Genomic DNA, 18,869 nt, shown 5'->3' with positions numbered 1-18,869 from the left:
ACTCACCGAAAGAGGAAATGAATTATCTTCCCATCTGCTGGTACCAATTGCCCGGTATCTTTTCATGGCCTACCATGCCTTGCGGCAAAGTGTGCATGCAAGTAATTGGAGGCAGGCAAAGCCGCAAAGCAGGTCATGTAGCCATGTAATGTAATGTCATGTACCTGGCCAATCGATCGCATCGCATTGCTTCGCTTCGCATCACCGAGGAAGCTGGCAAAACCAAACCTTCTTGTTGGGTTCGGCAGCCTGCAGTGAGTTGGAGTTCCTTTGTTCAATCGGGTTGTCGGTCCCGTAAGGATGGATTGCTTTTCCCAGCCCATCCCTACGTTTAATACACCCAGACGCCGCCGCTCATCCCAGCCCAGCCAGGTAAGGTGATGTACATTATGTAGTCATTCAGTCAGTCAGTCAGTCCACGACCCTTGGGGATTCGTGCAACGGGAATAACACACACACACACACACACACACACACACACACACACACACACATGCACACAGCATGATGGGACCATGCATCGCTGCTGCTTGCGCCTGACTAGCCTCTTTGCGCACCTGACTTGACGATGGTTGTGGTGCTGTAGCATTAGCAGCAGCAGCAGCAGCAAGTAGTTTAAGTAGTAAGTAGCAGGGAGTATTCTCAAGGTAACCTACCGCTTTTGGGCATGCCTTCGTCGTACCCAATCAGTCTTAGTGTTCTGCTATACCAACCGTCGGAAAAGCCTAGAACAGGTACACACACAGGCGTAGGCGTAGGCGCACGCACCCACACACAGCCATTGGGAATTCCACAGTCGCATACACACCACTTTGCTGCTAAATAATGATTCAAGCCTAAGCAGTCCAGTCAGTCCAAGCCAAGCGTGTAGGAGAAAAGACGCATGCACCTCACACCCACTTCTCTTAGCCCGCCCACAAATGCGCTGACTAGGGTCGACCCCGGTAACTTCATCCTTCCATCGGGCAATTTCATCTGGACATCTGGATCAGAACAAGAACGGTCGCGGTCCGGGGTCCTACACCCCTGCTGCTGCATACTACACTTCTCTAGCGGCCCTTCGTGTCACTTCGTCCACTTCCATGCTGGCTGCTGGTACCTAATCTACCGTACCTACCGTACCTACCACCACGATCAGCCAGCTAGGCAGGTAGCGGCCGCCTCTCTGCCCTGTCTGTCCGTGTCTGTCTGTCTGTCTGTCTGTCTGTCTGCCTGCCTGCCAGTCTGCCAGTTTTTTTTTCTGCCGGCACCCCCAGCGATGCACACGCACACCCCCCTCGTCTCGTACCCACCTACCTCACTTCCACCTTTGTCTCTGTCTCTCGCTCACCCTACACGCTACACCCTGCAGTACCTCTCACTCTCGATTTGGGCCCCATAATCATGCCCACGCTTGGGTATCTTGACTGCCCTAGCATATGCCTGGCAAGTCTCAACAGTCCGGTTGTCGTTGTCCACACAAAGGGAACGCCACAGGCATCAGGGGCCTTGGTCTGTGGGGATGCGGTTATTCATTGGCCTCGCTGGCTGGTACTTACTCTCGCCCTCACACGCAACACCACGACGCTCTCTCTTCCCTTCCCAGCTGGAAGTACTGCACTTTTAGCAGGTACAGTCTGTGGTAGCAGTCGAGGACGATCACTCTCTGGCCCTAGGTAGTCCTTACTCTCTCACTTCCTCTGAAGTTCAGTGTCATCCTTGTCCCATGCCTCGCATGGTCAGGCTCTTTACGGTTTAGTCCCTCCCCCCGTCAAAACCGTCTCTCCACACCCGGAAGGGGGCTTTCTTTCCCAACTCCAACATTGAAAAGCCATCCCAAGCCTCTACTACTTGTTCAAGACGCCTCTTCGTTTCCGTTCACCTCAACCGTTCCTTGCCCAGATTCTAGCTGGCCACCTTTTACCGGACTCGTCTGAGGCTGTCTTTGTGTCAGTTCGTCTTGAGACTAGAAAATATTAAAATTTGGATCTCGAGCGTTGCTTGTTCCTTCCGTCTTCGAACTCTCTGTCATTGCCTATTTGGGGGTCATCATCTGTGCGTCTGCGTGTTGATCCACAGCATCAAGACCGGCTCCAGAGGTCACAGCTCCTCTCGTTTTACAAAAAGACGCTCATCTGCAACTGCTTCGAGTGCTGGTGTTTGCTTATGCTTCTCACCTCCCTTGGAACAACTTCATCTTCCGTCTTTGCTTGGTTTCTCGACGACAAGGGCATCTCATTCGTTTTCGAAGCCCCCCGGGACTATACTACTATACACCAACACCCGAGTAATACTGTTTCTACTCGACACTCTCTTTCAGCTTGATATTGTTTGCCCCGTCTGGGACAAGACGCTGCACCAACTCGGCACCCCATAACCTCGACTACTGGTTTTTGTTGTCTGCTTTCGGAAACAGTCGATGAACTGAACGCTGGGCAATCCCAAGTTTGCACCCACACGGTACCTCCGCCACTCGAGCCCCTCTCTTGCCGCCGGTTCAGGTCTGAGGTAAGAACTCCTTTGTCACCCGGGCACCCGTATAATACTGCCTCGGCCCATCTGGTTTACACGCACTCACCTTCCAAATAGGTATCGAGAGCCGCTTTCCAGGACTCTTGACTATCTAGGGGCATGGAATATACCCCACGACGACTTTCAGAGATACATAATTTGGATTCCTCGCCAACCACTTACAAAATGTCTACGCTCACTATGCCCGCCCCTCATCAGCACACCGGTTTTCATCGTGAGTTCGCGTGGCAGGAGGCTCGCTCTGCTGAGCCCGTACACCAGTCAAGGAACAATATGGAGAAGATAGCACTACCCTCTATTCGTCAGGCATGTTGCACCCTCGTCCTTCTCTGGCAGGATAGCGTACGCTAACACACACTTAGGCTTTCCCCGAGCTCCAACTACGAGTCCAGCATGATGGGGCTGCCAGAACACCATCATCCACTACTTCGCCTGTGGCAGGGCCAGCCGGTGCCATGACGCCGCCAGAATACGTACACTCTCCCAACTGCAGCAGCAAAAGGCGAAGGCTTTCTTTTGAGGACGATAGAGAGGGTGAGCGGGCGAGTCAAGTTCCCCGGCTATACACCAACCCAGGAGCACCAATGGTCATGCACCAGTCCCCTCCGTCCCGCTCGATCCCGCGGCCTGCACAAGAATCCTGGCCTTCATCAACCAGGACGAGCCCGTATCTGCCGAGTGGAGCACTACCCTCGATGCAAACCCCAGCACCTATGGAGGTGCGGGAGCGGATGGAAGCACGCCCGACTCTCCCGAGCCTGCCACGTATGGATTTTGACCGAAACTCGACCCCAATGCACAGGGTTCATAGTCAATCCGGAGATGAATATATGCACGAGCCCATGAGACCCCGGGTCGGCCACCCTAGCGGGCCCTCGATGGAGGCACCGGCTCCCGTATACAGGGCACCGAGTTATAGCTACGGAGGTTACCACCCGTCCAGAGTACAGTCTTTGTCGGTTGGATCCATACACCCCTTTGACCGGGCGCCATTCTCGGCGGCAGCGTACGGTCACCACTTCCAGGATACGTTTATGAGGATGGGCGACTATGGCATGGGGATGGGTGGAGACAACAAACAGCGAAAACGGCGCGGGAATTTGCCCAAGGAAACAACCGACAAGCTGCGTGCTTGGTTCGTCGCACACCTGCACCACCCATACCCAACTGAGGACGAGAAGCAAAGCCTGATGCGTCAGACTGGTTTGCAGATGAGTAAGTTGATCAGAGCTGGGTTTTCGACGGTCGAAAGCTAATCTTGCCTCTTTTTTAGACCAAATATCCAACTGGTTCATCAACGCACGTCGGCGTCAACTGCCGACGATGATCAACAACGCCCGTGCCGAATCAGATGCCATGTCTGGCCGGGGCGGTGATGGCAAGGTGCTGCCATCCACTGAGCGAGCCGACTACGACCACGGCGCTAAGCACAACAGCGTCCCACTAAGCGACGGCGAAGCTAGTAACTTTGACGATGTCGAGCTAGATGGCATGACCCGTCGAAGGGGTTCGAGCCATTTCAAGCGTGGAAGCATTTGACCGCCTCGATTCGCCTCGCCTCGCCGCACTTTCTTGTCTTCTACGGCATGTATTACTACACAACACACACTTTATATTCTTTAGACGGCGAGGACGAAAAATCTCTCGCACATGTCGACCTGATACCGGCAACGAACCGACGACTGTTATGTCTGGCTATTTTCAGCTATGTTTTTTTATTTTATTTTGCAACGGATCAACAATGTATACGCAACTATCAAATGGGGTGGGCTAAAATAAGGGACATTTACATCATACGGAAGGGGATCGGGTGTAGAAGGGCGTTACCGCTCACAGCGAAGGACCGGAGGAGGTGTATTCTTTTAGAGAGGAACAACATGGCAACCAGCGGGCGAGTTCCCAGCGACTAAACGAAGCCAGGGCTTATTCGGTAGTAGTATTATACCCCTAAACGATTCCATTAAGTGAATTCGAAAGTCATTCGCAAATCTTCTGTTCATCCACTGCAAGTTCGTGTCCGTTGCTTAGCCCAATTAATCGTAAGCTGATAACATCATGACCATCGTCGTACTACACTGGTTGCCAGGAGGAACCAACTAGAACCCATTGTCCCTCTATTCTGCCATGATGAATCTCTGGTCAAAAGACAGCCCGAAACTACTCCGTTTACGACTTGGTAGCAATAACTTGGCCATTGACATGAATGCCAGCCTGTAACTTGCGCCCTAAGGCGTCATCAACAAGCTGCTGTCCACACTCAGATTCATGTGGTGCGTCATCGGTAGCCAACTGAAGGATGGGCCGCTCCTAATGGTTCTCCATGGTCTCATAGCTGGGATGTCATTTTCCCGTGACGGATCGAGCGCTACTGCAGCTGTCGCAATAAGATTTGCGAGATTGGGTTTCTACCAAACATGTTTGACCTGTCTTGGGACCATCAGGCCGAATGGAGAAAGCAGGGAGAGACAGGCAGGTCAGGGCGAGACAGGCAGCAGAGTACGCGCAGGGACATGGCAACCCACCCAGGGCAAGCTTTGCCTTATGGTCCATCGCACCGACGTAGATAGATAGAACAGGTTAGGGCACATCTGCAGGTACGAGGGTAGAGAATTGCTGTTGGAAAGTCTCTTTCGTAAGTAGAGATGGTGTCATGGTCGTCCAGCCCTCCCTCGACCAGTGCGAGTGCAAGTGTAAGCAAGCTTTACCGCCGGAAATTCCATTCAGCATCATCATCATAATCATCAACAACAACAACGACTCGAAGGCCCTGTCCAGCCGCACCCAATAACCATCTCAATCCGGCCTTCGGCCCAGTCTGGACGCAGCCCAGCCCGTCCGTCCGTTCTTTTCGGACAAACTGGTTTGGTGCTAGCACCATCTTACTTCGGTTTAAACTTCCAAGGGTCTCACCTGGCTACTCGAACGAGAGAGCTCGAATGGGCTTTGACAACCAAGTTGGGGTGTCAGGTGTCGGTTGGAACGGTGACTGGTTGAGGAGGGACCTCTTCCCAAATGAGCAGAAGTTCATTTCTACGGCGTTGCTGCTTCGGTCGTTCGTGGCTGTCTTAACCTTTTGGCCAGCCCAAACTCTCCTGGCTGCTCTCTCTCTCTCTCTCTTCTGCCTTCTGCAGGTCACCACCGGGTCTCACACGCCTCTTGGGAGCTGATCTAATGCACCACCGTTGCGGCGGCGTTACGGCTGCAGATGGGGAGGCTGGGATGGATAATAATGGTGGTGGGTGGCGGTAAAAACCACTTCCACTTACTTAACTCATTCGCTCACGCACCACTCATTTGCCTACTTACTTACATAATGCTAGTACGTATATACTTGACTGGGTGTAGATTGATTCCTGGACATTGACTACCTACACATACTGTGTCACACACAATGAGAAGCTTCAGGGGGAGAGAGGATTCCCATCATCTGATTTCTAGACAGCAGACTAAGACGGGGGAGCGTGTGTCTGTGTGTATACTTCCCGTCAAGCCGAAAGGGGCGAGGCCATCAGGTACAGGATGAAGTGGTGTCGCTGCATGGCCAGACAAAGTGACGCAGCTGGCAAATCAACGAGGAGAGATCGCCATGAAGTCCCCTCCCCATTGTTGTTGTTGAGGAGGAGCCCTGACGTTGACTGCTTACATGTGTGGCGGGTATGGTATGGGAGGGAGATTGTCAATACCGGCCCTGCAAGATGCTAATTGAATTTATGACCGACACGGCTTGCAGAACCAATACCCTGACAGTCCTCACCCTTCTTGGGGGTTTAAGTGCTATGCAGATGTGCAAGTATAATACCGCCCCCCCTCTTCACCGGGGAGGTAAAGGGTGAGTGTTTCACAGCAAGATGACGTGAGAAGACGTACTTGAAAGGAGCTGTCAAGGAACTGAAATACGGTGATAGATGATGGATGTCTCGGTTGACAAATGTGTCACGCACTCACTCAACTCAACTTTGCACCCGCTCCGCGGCCCAAGCATCACGGCGATAAAGGGGTGGCCATGCTAGCGCTACACCCAGTTCCAAGAGAGATGGAGGGCGTGTTCGTATTGGTTTGGCTTCGTCCGTGTTTGTCCGCTCACTGACCCATCATCTAGTCCATCCAGCCTTTCAGCAACATCAGCAAGCTCTCCCTTACCTCGGGGAAGCATACGGCTCGGCGTCTGGCGGAGCCGCACTCAAAAGTATAATGGGGGCGCGAGCACTTCTCTAACTTCCCACCTACCTCTCTTCGCTTGGCCCACCCTCCGCAGGGAGACGGAGAGCTGGACACATATTGGAATGCATTTAGATTTCAGCCGTCAGGCTACGGCTGCGGCTGCTGCTGCTACCGATGCTGTTTTGATCGGCGTATAGGGGCCTAGCCATGTAGCTAGCCAATCTAACCTGCCCCTTCTTCTTGCCCACGACGATTGGTCCTGGCTTGCGAAACCTTGCACAGCTGCTCGGAACATATGCCGAACTTTGCTCCCTCTGTGAGTTCAGGCCAACAGGTTCGCGGGTTCTCCCAACGTTGATCGGCTTTGGGACGGCACTGTCAAGGAAAAAGCCAACCTGGTGGTTTGATAATACATGGTTGCCCCCTGCCCGAGCATCAGTACGCGCACTCTCAAGCAATGGATGGATCTGGGTCACGATGGGAGGGTGGTCTGACATCTCACATATGTATGCAGTCGATCCGACCCAATCTCTCTGGTTCCAGGGGAGGGGAGAGCCACTCTTGGCAGCAGCCCGGAGTCGCAGGAGACGCACTTCGATCAAAAACTCATCTGTACGTGGGCTCGGGTATCTTACTTTCTTTGATGGATATGGGCGCCGGTACCAAGGTAGGGTAGCAATGCCGCGCAAAGCTCGCTAACTGGGTAGCTACATACATGACGGGGCAACAAACGCCTCATCTGAGCAGCAGCAGGCATGAACCCTAAAAGCCGAGGGGGTCAGCCTCTTTTGTGCCAGGGCAGGCATCGATCCGGAAAGGGGATAGGAGCCAGCCGGTCTCCTGAAGTACGACACTGACGCTGGTCAATAGCACGCGTCGTCGAAAGAAAGCAAAACTTGACAAGACAGAGGACCCCGTCAATAAAACGATCTCCCCTCAGGAATCATACCCAAGCCTCCGATCACTTGCCCCGGCACCCTGTCGTCAAGAACGGAGACTGTCAAGTGACAAGGGTTAAACACGACCCGCCATGTCCCTGTCGACATTAGTTGCTCTCTTATTCTTATTCTTCCCATTCTTCTTTGCCCTCTCCTGTTCCCGGGTGAAACACGAGGAGGAGGAGAAGAAGAAGCAGTGAACGAATATTTGAGTAAGTCTAGCCATAGGGTCTAGACTCTGGGTAGAGGCGGCCCCGTTGACCGAGTCTCTTCGCCCGTAACCACCCCCTCATGCGTCTTGAAACGGATGTGTGCTAGTTATGGCGGGAATGCGCAGCCTACAGCCACACTTAGGTGCAGCAGGAACCATGTCGGCGTTGCAACCTCGACCCGGTCGTTTTTTTTCTCTCTCGCTCGCTCGCTCTGTTGCAACGGCTGTCTGTCGCCCCCCTCCAACGTGATCATAACGGTTGGGTAGGTTTGTATGCATATTGATTCTGATTTGTGATAGAAGTGAACGGATGCACTTTTGAACGCCGGGCCCCATTTAGAGATGGCGAGGCAGGGTTCGTGTGTGGAGTACGCACTGTAATATTTCTTCTTTTCCGTCTTCATCTTCACCTACTGTATTGCTCAGGCCGGGATAGTGCCTGTAGGAGCTTGACTGGCACCGGCATTGGCTCGAATAGGGATCTACATGTATTTGATAACATTCTTTTCCCTTCCAAGCCTCTTAGCTCGGTTGCTCGGAAGGTCCCTTTCGGTCTTGTCCCCTTTTCACTTTCCTTCTCCCCTTTCTCTCCTTTCCAGCCCTTCGCGTCGACAACTGGCAGATGCGGGTGTAGTAGTAAGTAGTAATAGGAGTAATGGCAGTAGTATGCAGTGTGCACTGTATGTGGTTGCCCAATTGTAGAAAGGTCGACATGCTACTGCTGCCAACTAGCAGTAGTGCGCATCGGCGGTATCCTCGGTGACGTCTACCCCTGCTCACCAGCCTGCCAGCCTAGGGCCGCAGTCTAGAAGAGGCGAGCCAACAAGCGTGACAGTTTCACCAAGATCACCCATCCCGGCCGCTAGATCAATTCCAATTTTGAAGCCCCCTCTTCCCCCCTCCAAGTCCCGGTCGGGCTGGCAGCCTGCCGAGCAGGGAGGTCTGTGTCGTCGGCATGCACTCGCAGGTGCAGGGCCTGGCGTGCTGGGGAGGAGGATAAGGACGGAAGGGAAGGCTGGTCGACAAGGACCGAACAAAAGATCCCTGGTCGTTCGTTCGGGACTGATTCCCCCGTCTGGGTCCTTGGTCGAGTCTCGGGGGGATGGACCGCCCAGCGAAACAACGGATAACCCTGTCATAAATACAGTAGCATCGATTGAAATTCTCCGAAGGTGACAGGTAAGAGAGATCGTGTACTGTCTTTTCCCGTTTGATTGGCCTACACCCCGTCGTACACTTAGGTGCCCATACAGTACCTGCCTACAGTACCTACTTACCTACTGTACCTACTGTACCTACAATACTTACCTACCTAATTCTTTTTACAACCAACTTAGCAGGTATGTACTGACTGGGCTTACAGGGCTTACATACCTAGGCTGCTAGGATAACTGTCACCTATCACACCCGCCTAATACGATGAAATAACGACACTAAATAGCTCCTGCAGGCCATCGCATTGCCGGCGGCGTCCTCACGCTCTCCGCCCAGCCCGCTTGCACTGGGCTGGCCCAACTTTGGGCAGTCATTGGCCGGCCCAAGGTGGGATGCAATTTATACACAACAGACTAGGTACCCGTATCGCGCATGCGTCACCAACGGTGTGTGCCGGCAGCAACGTGAACAATCGGGCAAGAGATCAATCCATTGAATGATCGACATCCGATGAAAATCGGTTTGGACCGTTTGAAGTCACCCACTAATCCAATCAATTTCTTGGTGCGTCTATGATGAACTGTGAACGAAGGAAGAAGAAATAAAAGTGACAGCGAGCCAACCACCAACTGCACCACCCACCAGCGAACCCGTGCGGCCCTGAAACCCACTAAACCAAGAGACGGCCCTTTCAGTGCAGTGCAGTGCTTACTGTGCTGTATCCAAATCCCCAGTGTTGGTCTACGGCAATTCTGAACGGCAGTGGCATCGTGGGAACGCACCCGGGCCAGCGGGAGGGAAGGCCAATCTGTGTTCACAGCTTGGGGCTGGTCGTTGTCAAGACTATGAGGTACAGGCAGGTAAGGCACTGAGATGAGACTGAACCGAACCGCCCGAGAGTAGACTCCTGCAGGGACCAATCAACAAGCAAGCTCGGCAGCCTGCTCCGATTGAGTATCTGTGCATGTTGCATACCTTCTCGCCGTTTTGAACCTCACTATCGGTTCTCAATGGTTGGTATCAGTGTAAACAGATAGAAAAACATACATAGAAGTAGTAAGTGCATGAAGCCAATTGATGACATCAAGCCGTCATCGATCGCTTATCAGATTATCAGATGGTCGGCCTTCGGGCCAAAATCACGCCGTCTGAGCATTTTCAATCTGTCCGAGGCCATTAGGTAAGCAGCCCAAGCCATTCAGGAGACAGTTGCTGCCTAACAGCATGAAAAGTAAGCCACAGTAGCAGACGAGGTTGACAATGACAACGACAGCAATAGAGACACGACGTATCCATGTGAATTTGTGACGCTGACTATTCTCGATTTTTCTTTCTTTCCTTCGCTCTCCTCCCATGCGCTCCCCGGCCTCGAGGTTGAGCATCTGATATATCTATCTCGCCCACCAAGCAACGTGCCGAGCCTGACTAAGCAATGCCTCCACCAATCGTCGTTGGTGATGACACCCCTGATTGCCATGAGCAAACAACAGAGGCCCTGGCTTGTGTCACTTGCCGTGCCCGCAAGCTCAAGTGCAATCGGGTGAAGCCGGCCTGCTCTCGCTGTGTCCGCGTCAAAGGGGACTGTGTCTACCCCGAATCAAGGAGGAAGCCGGCCTTTAAGCGCCGGAATGTCAAAGAGTTAGAAGCTCGTTTGGGTAGGTGGACTTACTCCGGAGCCCGAATCCTCCCATGAATCAAGGCGTGGTTCAATACTCAAGCCCATCTGACAATATACATGCGAAATATAAAGCTCAGGTTGAGATTCTCCTCAAGGACGTTGGGACTGAAAAGACGTCAAGCCCAGAAAAAGCAGAGAAAGAGAAGTTCGACGAAGCTATTGCTGAGTTCGGCTTTCCTGAAGTATCACAGTCGCAGTCCGACGATGTCTTCTTTCAGGGGATGGACTACAATATCCCCCCTACTTCCACATCAGGAGATGCATGCAACATGTACTCCTTCAACTTCTCTGCAGAGCCTACTGGTGAGTTCGGTACTGCCAGCGACTTCTTCGGAGGTGAACTCCTTGGCCTGGGTATTTCTGAGCCAACTCCCCCTTTCGAGGTTATGGAAGAGCTGTAAGTTACACTCCAAGTCTGGTCCGAAGATGATTGTGCTCAACTCATCCGTTCGCAGCCACCAGACCTTCTTCCAGCGCCAGTCTGAAACCATCCCTATTCTCAATCAACAGCGGTACTTGCAAGAGTTCTACTCGCCGCCTCATATGAAGCCGCCCATGTGTCTGCAGTATGCCATCTGGGCCATCGCCGCTATTGAGAATAATAAATACAGTGCCTCGCGCGATGTGTTCTACCAACGAGCGAGACAGTACGCCGAGGCAGATGAGATGAAGGTCAGCCATGCTAACCAACTGCCTCAACGCCAGGTTTTGTGTACTGATTTCATATTAGGGGCATGGCGAACATTTTCTCACAGTGAGACATGCCCAGGCATGGGCTTGTATTGCAGTATGTGAAGCCAAAACAATGATGTTCACGAGGGCAGCCATGAGCATTGCTCGTGCAGTGCGACTTGCCGAGATGATGGGATTGCAACGACTTGATTGTCCCCCCGGCGAAATGCCACCAGCAAGTGAGTATCACCACGTACAAACCCATCCCCTTTTTCAAGTGTCATTGGATCCAGTGCATGAGTTACACAAGAACCAAAAACACTCCACAGCTTCAAAGGCTACTGCAGCTGATCACATGTAACTAAACCGCCCGTAACAGTTCTCCCACCCAAGGATTGGATAGACCTGGAAGAGAGAAGACGCACCTTCTGGGGAATCTTCTGTCTTGATAGTCACTGCAGTATATCGACCGGATGGCCTACCTTCGTAGACCCGAGTGAAGTAAGCTGCACAGTGCTGACGTTGCTGTCTTCCCAACTAATACAGAATACGCAGGTAACTACGCATCTTCCATGCTCTGAAGCAGCGTTCCGTAACGGCGAGGAGGCAGAATCCTGTACACTCAATGAAGCTCTCAAGGGGTACCCATACAGCAGCTTCGCCAGTTCGGTGGTCATATGCCACTTTTTCAACGAGATCCTCAAGCACGTCCACCGGCCGAGGCCGGACGACTTCCCAGAGAACTACGAATTTGGAAGATACTGGACAAGGCATCGCGATCTGGACAGCACGCTTTCAAGTGCTTTCATGTTTCTTCCCGAGGGGTTCCGGCTTCCTGACAACTACCGTGATCGTACGGCCGTCCACACCAATCTCAATCTTCATGCATCCATCATCTGCTTGCATCACGCGGCCATTGATAAGATCGATAAACACAAGCTCCCAAATCACCTCAAGAAGGCCAGCCACACACGACTTCTCACGGCAGCCCAAGAAATCGTCAACATCATGAAGACCATCAACACTACCAAATCGCACCCGGTAAGTGAACCCCTAGCCAAGTCCAGCTGGTTCCCCCTTGGCTATAGCCGCTGACGCTTATAATCCAGAAAACAGCCCTTGCCGCTCTGTCTTTGTACTCTGCAGCATCCGTGTACATATATCACTGCAAAGAGACGGGGGTGTCCGGGGCGGTAGATAATCTCAATTACATCGTCTCGACTATGTCCGAACTGTCTCAGGATCACTACATCACCCGCGCATTCCTTAGGCAGGTGGCAGCAGATATCGAATGCAACCACCTCGAGAGCTACGTGAAGATCCCAAAGTTGAGTGATCTGCCCTCTCATTTTGCCAATGGCGATTGCCACATCCCCTTGGTGGTTCGTTCTTCAGTGTCCCGACACCACGAGACACCGCCGGTCCCTGGAAAAGTTCCACCCAGGAAACCGACCGCGGGGATGATGGGCAAAAGCCCCGGGCTCTCGGGCGATTGTGGTGTTGCGTGTCTCAATGGAGGCGTCAGGGACACCGTACGCGAGATAGTCCAGTCGATTCCGGGCGACCACGCGAGTCACAAGCGGAAACGTCAAGCCCCGGACAGATCCCCGACAGAGGGGACATCAGACTTGGATGACGGAAGTCCTCTCTGGGCCCAGAGCGGATCCCTTGGGTACCCCGAGTCCTTCTCGTCGAACTCGACACCGCCCGACTCGAATATGAACAGTGCGGCGACAGAAAGCTGCCGACCTCAGGACCTTAACCTCGAAGCCCCTAGCCTACAGGGCAACGGCCCAAACTCGTGCACACAATCGTTATTCCCGATGCCTTCGCTCCCGCACCGGACGAATTCGCCATCTGTGGCTGGTCCTACGCAAACAACATCTTCCTCCTCCTCCAGGACAAACAGTGGCGGCATAACCCTGGGCCCTACAATTATCGGAAGCCGCCGAATGCCGAGTACACTTAACACCACAGGACCAGAACATGGACCGACTCTGCCAGGGGGCGTTTCGACGTGGGAGATGGCAGGCCATTGCATGTACTCTCAGTTCCAGAACGGGGTGGCCCCTGGCGCTTCGACGACGGACGTGGCCTCGTGGAACTTCTTGGGGATGACGGACCAAATCGACTGGGGCACGGGGACCGGCGTCGCCGCCGATACTGCGAATGCCACGGATTAGATGACGGGGGGAGTGTTTGGTTTCATTGTGATTTTATATGCATGAGCGTGGCGTTTTGGAAAGGGGAAAAGCACGGTAGGAAATCGATGAAAAGAAGTAGGCTAGTTGAATGATGGTAGAACTTGGTTCATCGTTTGTTTGTATTATATGTAGATGCCCCTTGATGGATGGCTGGGCCGGGAGCACACCGGGTGGATGATGCTTGCCTGCCCTTGTTTAAGGGACATGAATACAACGCTTCTCAACTACAACAATGTATAGATTCGGGAAGCTTCAGCTCCTATCCTATCATATTCTTCTCTTCTCTACCAGACTTTGCTACATGCATTCAACAAGCAATACGGCGATACACGCAGTCTTGATAAGATTAACCCCTCGCAGACCTCCCAAGCCCAACCGGATAAATGTGAAGACAGAGCGTTGGTGTTTTTCATTCGGTAGATCGCATGGCCTGTCTCTGTTTGTGCCGCTTGGCTTGAGAGGGAGTCAAACCATTGGATCTCCCATCCCTTCAGGGGCTCGATCCTATGCTCACGGTCTGGTCCTTGCCATACTGGAAGGATAGATTAAAGGAGCAGAAGCACACATGGTCGATCAACCCGTCTCCTTGTCTCACATTACACTCCAGTTATTTGAATTCACCATATCGGACCATCCAAGCCATGCCCAGCTCTGGACAATGAACAAAACACGGGACAAGTAAACAAAACAAAGCAATTTGTGCACGAACAATGCGATCTCAATTATGTATTACGAATTAATCGTGATTAAACGAGCCCGCATACGGGACCTGTACCGAAAACAATTCGGCACTGCGCTTCGTAGGATAACGTCAGGTTCCAGATGGTGGACGAGTCCAACCTCGAGGATACAAGTAATCACGCTTTTCGAACTCCTCCCAAAAGGCGACGGTGACAGAGTGATGCTGCAGTCTGGTGCTTCTAGGTAGTACCCATGCTCTCGAATGATGGCCAGATGTCGTTAGAGCTTGCCTGCATGTTTTGCTGCGCAGTGTCAAGCCAAACCAGACCATTACCGCGGTTGGATTTCGTTATGCCTGGTCCTGTAGACTCGAACCCGTCCAAGTCCCGTCTGCTGACCTCGCCCGTCAAGAACAAGAAGGTCCCAGTGTGACTTAGTAGCCATTGAGAGAGCCATTCCAATGCACACTCCAACCAGGCATCTGCCAATCCTATGCAGTCGGATGATGCATATATCGCACCCATAAGGACAAATGCCACTATTATACAGCTCTCGGCAGAATGAGCTATGCCCAAAAAGGAGACTGCTAATTCGACTTGCCGGGTTTCGCATCTGCCGAGCCTTCGTGTGCCTCGATGAGATCCTCCATCATGAGCCGCTCGCTGAAGCTTTTCGGAGTGCCGCTGAATTGTCCACGTGCCGGTCGATAGCTAGATGACTCGTCTAGGCCACTGCGCCCATCAACGCTTCCGACAAAGGAGTTCATGTTCCCCAGCTCCGATGCTCTCCGAATCACTTCGCTGTCTTTGACGCTAGACATGCTGAACGGACGCCCTCTAAAAGAACCTATTGAGGCTGCCGAAGTTCGAGATGGCGTTGACGCTTGCGGGGTGGCAATGGAGTTAGGTTTCTGTATGGATACTGCAGGGGACGTTGCAAACAGAGTAACTGGAGATTTGTCATTCTCAGATTCTTCCATTGAAGCCGCTTCCTGTCCATTGACTTCTTCCTCCTCCTCCTCGAGGTACTTCTTCGGCTCCTTTACATTCCCGTTCCGTTTTGACCTGGACGTCGGTTCAGTCTCATCGGAGTCCCAGTCAAACATCTCTTCTTCCTCTGCGTGGCCATCGCTATTGCTGTGCAAAACTAGTGGCTCACTTGATGCGCTGTCCTGCCGGGTTATGGTTGGGGTTGGCGTCTGCGTCTTGGGGATGGTCTCTGAAAGTGGAGATGGCTGAAGTGGAGAGAACTTCTTCCTCCCCTTAAACGAGCTTAATGCAGGCATCGCGAGTACATCATCGTCCTCTTCTTCGTCGGTCTCCTCTTCTTGCTCTACATTCTTCTCTTTGGATTCACCGTCTTTATCCCCAAGCTTCGGTGGCTGTGATATGTTAGGTTGGTCCGCATATCCACCTGTTCCCACAGAGGTTGTCGTCTTATGTTGCGACTTGGCGGGTCTTGGCTTTAGACCCCCCATGACCAACATATCGTCATCGTCGTCCGCATCCTGTGAATCGCCAACCACGGCCCATTGAGAAGTATCTTCGTTCGACGTTCTCGCCAAAGCCTTCAGTCGATCTGTACTGGATACTTTCTTTGGAAGGCTCGGAGGTGAGCTGCCTAGTAGACTAACGCTATCTTCATCTTCCTCAACGATGGTGCCCGAGTTATGCGCCTCGTCGCCGGATTCTGGAATCCCCAGGGGGGACGGTAAGTGTTCCACAAAACGAGGTGACGTGGGCGGCGACATTGTGGGCAGAACCTCACCCCCTTCGACCTCAAACCGCACACGGCGGGGGCTTTGCGTCTTGTTGGTGGATGAACTTGAGGACCGGCGGAGGGCGCTCCTGCGGTTTCTCACGGAACTATCGTCAGACGTGTTTGACGAGACGGTGTCCTGGGTAGGGCGCCGAGTTGGAGTAGGTCGAGTATCAATCGCCGCAGCCAATGAGGGAAGCGAGTTCTGGTCGGCCTTGGTGGGTGAAGGCGTCGCTGACTCCTGGATCTGGGGGCTGTGCGGCAGCGCAGGCGGTGAAGTGGGTGGTGACAGAGTGTCTCGGCTGTTGGAGTTCTCTGCGCCCAGCAAGGTCAGATAGCTGGGCGTAAAGAGCCCGTGGAACTCGCGTTCCCGGGCATGGGGGCTTCTAGGGCTCTCATCTGGAGCCGGGGTGCCGGATGTATGGGGTAGAATTGGCGGCGGGGAGCCTTTGTTGCGTTTCGAACGATCGGCGGTGGCAGCGGACTTGGAGTCGTGGGCGCGGCAAGTGGTGTTGTTTTGGATGGGATTGGCCTGGTCAAAGGCAGGGCTGATGGCCGGGTAGTTGTGAAGGGAGTCCCTTATCGCATGCTCGACCTGGACCGAGACATGATCTGTCGCATTCTCCAAGAGCGAGCGAGAGTACCGCTGGAATTCGGTGGCCATTTCCTGGCGGTGGTCCTGGACCTTTTGCTCAAGGTCGCCGAGCTTGTGGAGGAGGTCCGAGGCGAGGGTGGTGGCATCGTCCATTGTCAATCCTTCTCTTTTTGTCCTGAGGTTCTCTGGGATGTTGGTTATATGTATGGCTGGTCCTTATTATGGGCGAGCTTTCGCAGTGGCGCGCGCACACACACACACCAAGCAAGCCAGCAACAACAAGTGCTAGTGTGGGTTTTGCCTTTACCCTATAAAAGTTGAAAACAGGCGCCAGTGGACAAAGGAGCCAAACCCATCGAGCATCACGGCGAATAACGTTGGAGCAGGCAGGTCTGATGCATGCACAACACACACTCACGCACACACGACTTTGACGTCTAGACCTCGCTCAAAAGAATTGGAGAAAATGTGGGCGTGGATGGGATTGATTAGGTTGTGGTGCCAGCGGTGGCCACTGTGGTGTGGTCTGTTGTGCAATGCGGGATCGGAGCGGGGAGGGACGAAATGGCCTGGGCGCAGTGGTCTGGCTGGGAGAGTCGTACGAGACTGGGTGCTGGCTATCAGACGAACGAAGAGGGAGCAGGAGGAGGAAGAAGAGGAGCAGCAGCGGCAGCAGCAGCAGCAGCAGCAGCAGCAGGTGGCAGGAGCCACAGCAGGGCGTGGAGGGGGACAAGAAAGAGAAAGAAAAAAAGAGGCGGCGCGTGATCACGATCAAGGGCGATAGGCTGGTGGTTGATTGCTGGGTCTGCTAGGGTGCATCCATGCGGCTATCGCTAGATGGTACATGGTAGAATGGTCCGACCAGGAATCTGGTGAAGAGGCCTATGTCGTACAGTAGCATCGGGGCCCAGGATCAGGAAGCCGACCGGGATCGTCGAAGCTTGAGCGGCCTTCCAGAACTCAATCTGCCAATCTCTACCCCCTCTCCGTCTCCGGTCAGCTTCTAGAACTACAGTGTCAAGTGTGGTAAGGGGATACAACAAGCCAGAAATGCTCGATTGCTTGCTGATCTCTCTGCCCAGCTCGGCCAGCGCTGGCCCCTGGTGGATGTCTCGGGTAGTGGTATGTACTGTGGTGTGTGGTGGCAAAAGGCAAAAGGTGGTGTGCCCAGATTAGGTGCATAGTGGATCCAAGATAAGTCGGATACATCCATTGGATCTTGCCGGACATCCACCCGTTCGGGACGGTACTTTGAAGTACGGCGAGGGGCGAGGGAGCAGACGAATGATGAAATGAGGCTGCCCTCCATACACGCATCAATATGGAAAACCAGCCAGCCTGTGGTGTCAGCTACCAACTCCGGCAACCTATGCGAACGCATCGTGCAGCATTACTGATCAGGGGCCGAGTGCTACGAATTACACCCATCCAATATCACACCGGCGCCTCCAACTATAATAGAGCCAGGCGGCCGTACTCAGCTAACTCGAGAGATGGCCTACCAAGTATGTATATACTACTATGCATCTAAGTCAACACCAATCACACACTCGCGTGCCACATGGTGAAAGTAGCGACAACTCTATCGGCCTCGAACCCGCTACCCCAAGCTGGTAGTCCAGCCACTACATACGCGTGTGAACACGTCCGACATGTCAAACCAACGTGATCTTAACAACTGCTGACGCATTGGCGTAACAGCTTTGTTTACAACAAGTCGTCACCAACGTCGTAGCCGCGCCCCAGCTCCGTTTGTCTCGTATCGAGGGATACAGGCCAGCTAGCCGAAAGACGCCATGTACGCATTCCTCATCAACTATCAGAGATATTTCCCCCCTCTTCCCCTCCTCACCCCACGCCACTGCACGTCATAACCACCTCCTATTCGAGCCAGCCGCGAGTTGCCCATTGGTTCGCTAAAAACCAGCTCAACCCGGAGGTGGAAAGTTTGCCCTCGTAGCCTAGACGATGCCAATCCCCTGAAACTGCCCCTTTTGGGGCGGCGTAATCGCCCAACGTCTACTAGTCTATGTGTACATAAGTCCGACAGCTTATTTTGGGAAGACATATGTAGCGGCATTAACAAAGCCTGTCTACATAGACATCTTCCACCGATTTGGTAACACGCACTCGACGTGCAAGAGTGGGCGTACAAAGGGGCAGCCCATCCACTGATGCAATTGGTCATATTGTCCTGATGTATCATCAATTGCCATTTTGACTTATGACTTCAATGCCACATCTCGTAGCGCAGACCTCCGTGAAGTCGCACCGAGAGCAAGCGGTCGTTCGTTGATACGGATCA

General features: G+C 53.2%; 4 protein-coding genes across 4 annotated transcripts; 2 read left to right on the top strand and 2 right to left on the bottom strand.

The window, feature by feature from the left end:
- Positions 1–2,676: 2,676 nt before the first annotated feature.
- On the top strand, positions 2,677–4,050 carry PG997_003613 (homeobox domain-containing protein; the record flags this gene model as incomplete). The annotated part of the gene is made up of 5 exons (XM_066807928.1): positions 2,677–2,763; positions 2,874–3,045; positions 3,111–3,276; positions 3,323–3,726; positions 3,785–4,050. 5 exons carry the CDS (start codon positions 2,677–2,679, stop codon positions 4,048–4,050), a joined length of 1,095 nt encoding a protein of 364 aa, XP_066671546.1.
- Positions 4,051–10,408: 6,358 nt separating this feature from the next.
- Positions 10,409–13,509, top strand: PG997_003612 (binuclear zinc transcription factor; the record flags this gene model as incomplete). The annotated part of the gene is made up of 7 exons (XM_066807927.1): positions 10,409–10,631; positions 10,727–11,051; positions 11,110–11,441; positions 11,500–11,565; positions 11,706–11,827; positions 11,882–12,367; positions 12,436–13,509. 7 exons carry the CDS (start codon positions 10,409–10,411, stop codon positions 13,507–13,509), a joined length of 2,628 nt encoding a protein of 875 aa, XP_066671545.1.
- Positions 13,510–14,797: 1,288 nt separating this feature from the next.
- PG997_003611 (uncharacterized protein) lies at positions 14,798–16,717 on the bottom strand (the record flags this gene model as incomplete). Its single annotated transcript, XM_066807926.1, has 1 exon — positions 14,798–16,717. The coding sequence occupies one exon, from the start codon at positions 16,715–16,717 to the stop codon at positions 14,798–14,800; it is 1,920 nt and encodes a 639-aa protein (XP_066671544.1).
- A 467-nt stretch (positions 16,718–17,184) lies between these two features.
- Positions 17,185–18,127, bottom strand: PG997_003610 (uncharacterized protein; the record flags this gene model as incomplete). Its single annotated transcript, XM_066807925.1, has 3 exons — positions 17,185–17,391; positions 17,458–17,693; positions 18,115–18,127. The coding sequence occupies 3 exons, from the start codon at positions 18,125–18,127 to the stop codon at positions 17,185–17,187; spliced, it is 456 nt and encodes a 151-aa protein (XP_066671543.1).
- Positions 18,128–18,869: the final 742 nt, after the last annotated feature.

This window comes from Apiospora hydei (genome assembly GCF_038363865.1).
Source record: "Apiospora hydei strain CBS 114990 chromosome Unknown utg000004l_segment0_segment0, whole genome shotgun sequence".
NCBI classification, from domain to species: domain Eukaryota; kingdom Fungi; phylum Ascomycota; class Sordariomycetes; order Amphisphaeriales; family Apiosporaceae; genus Apiospora; species Apiospora hydei.
The sequence above is the reverse complement of the archived record's forward strand: the minus strand, read 5'-3'. Positions and strand labels throughout refer to the sequence as shown.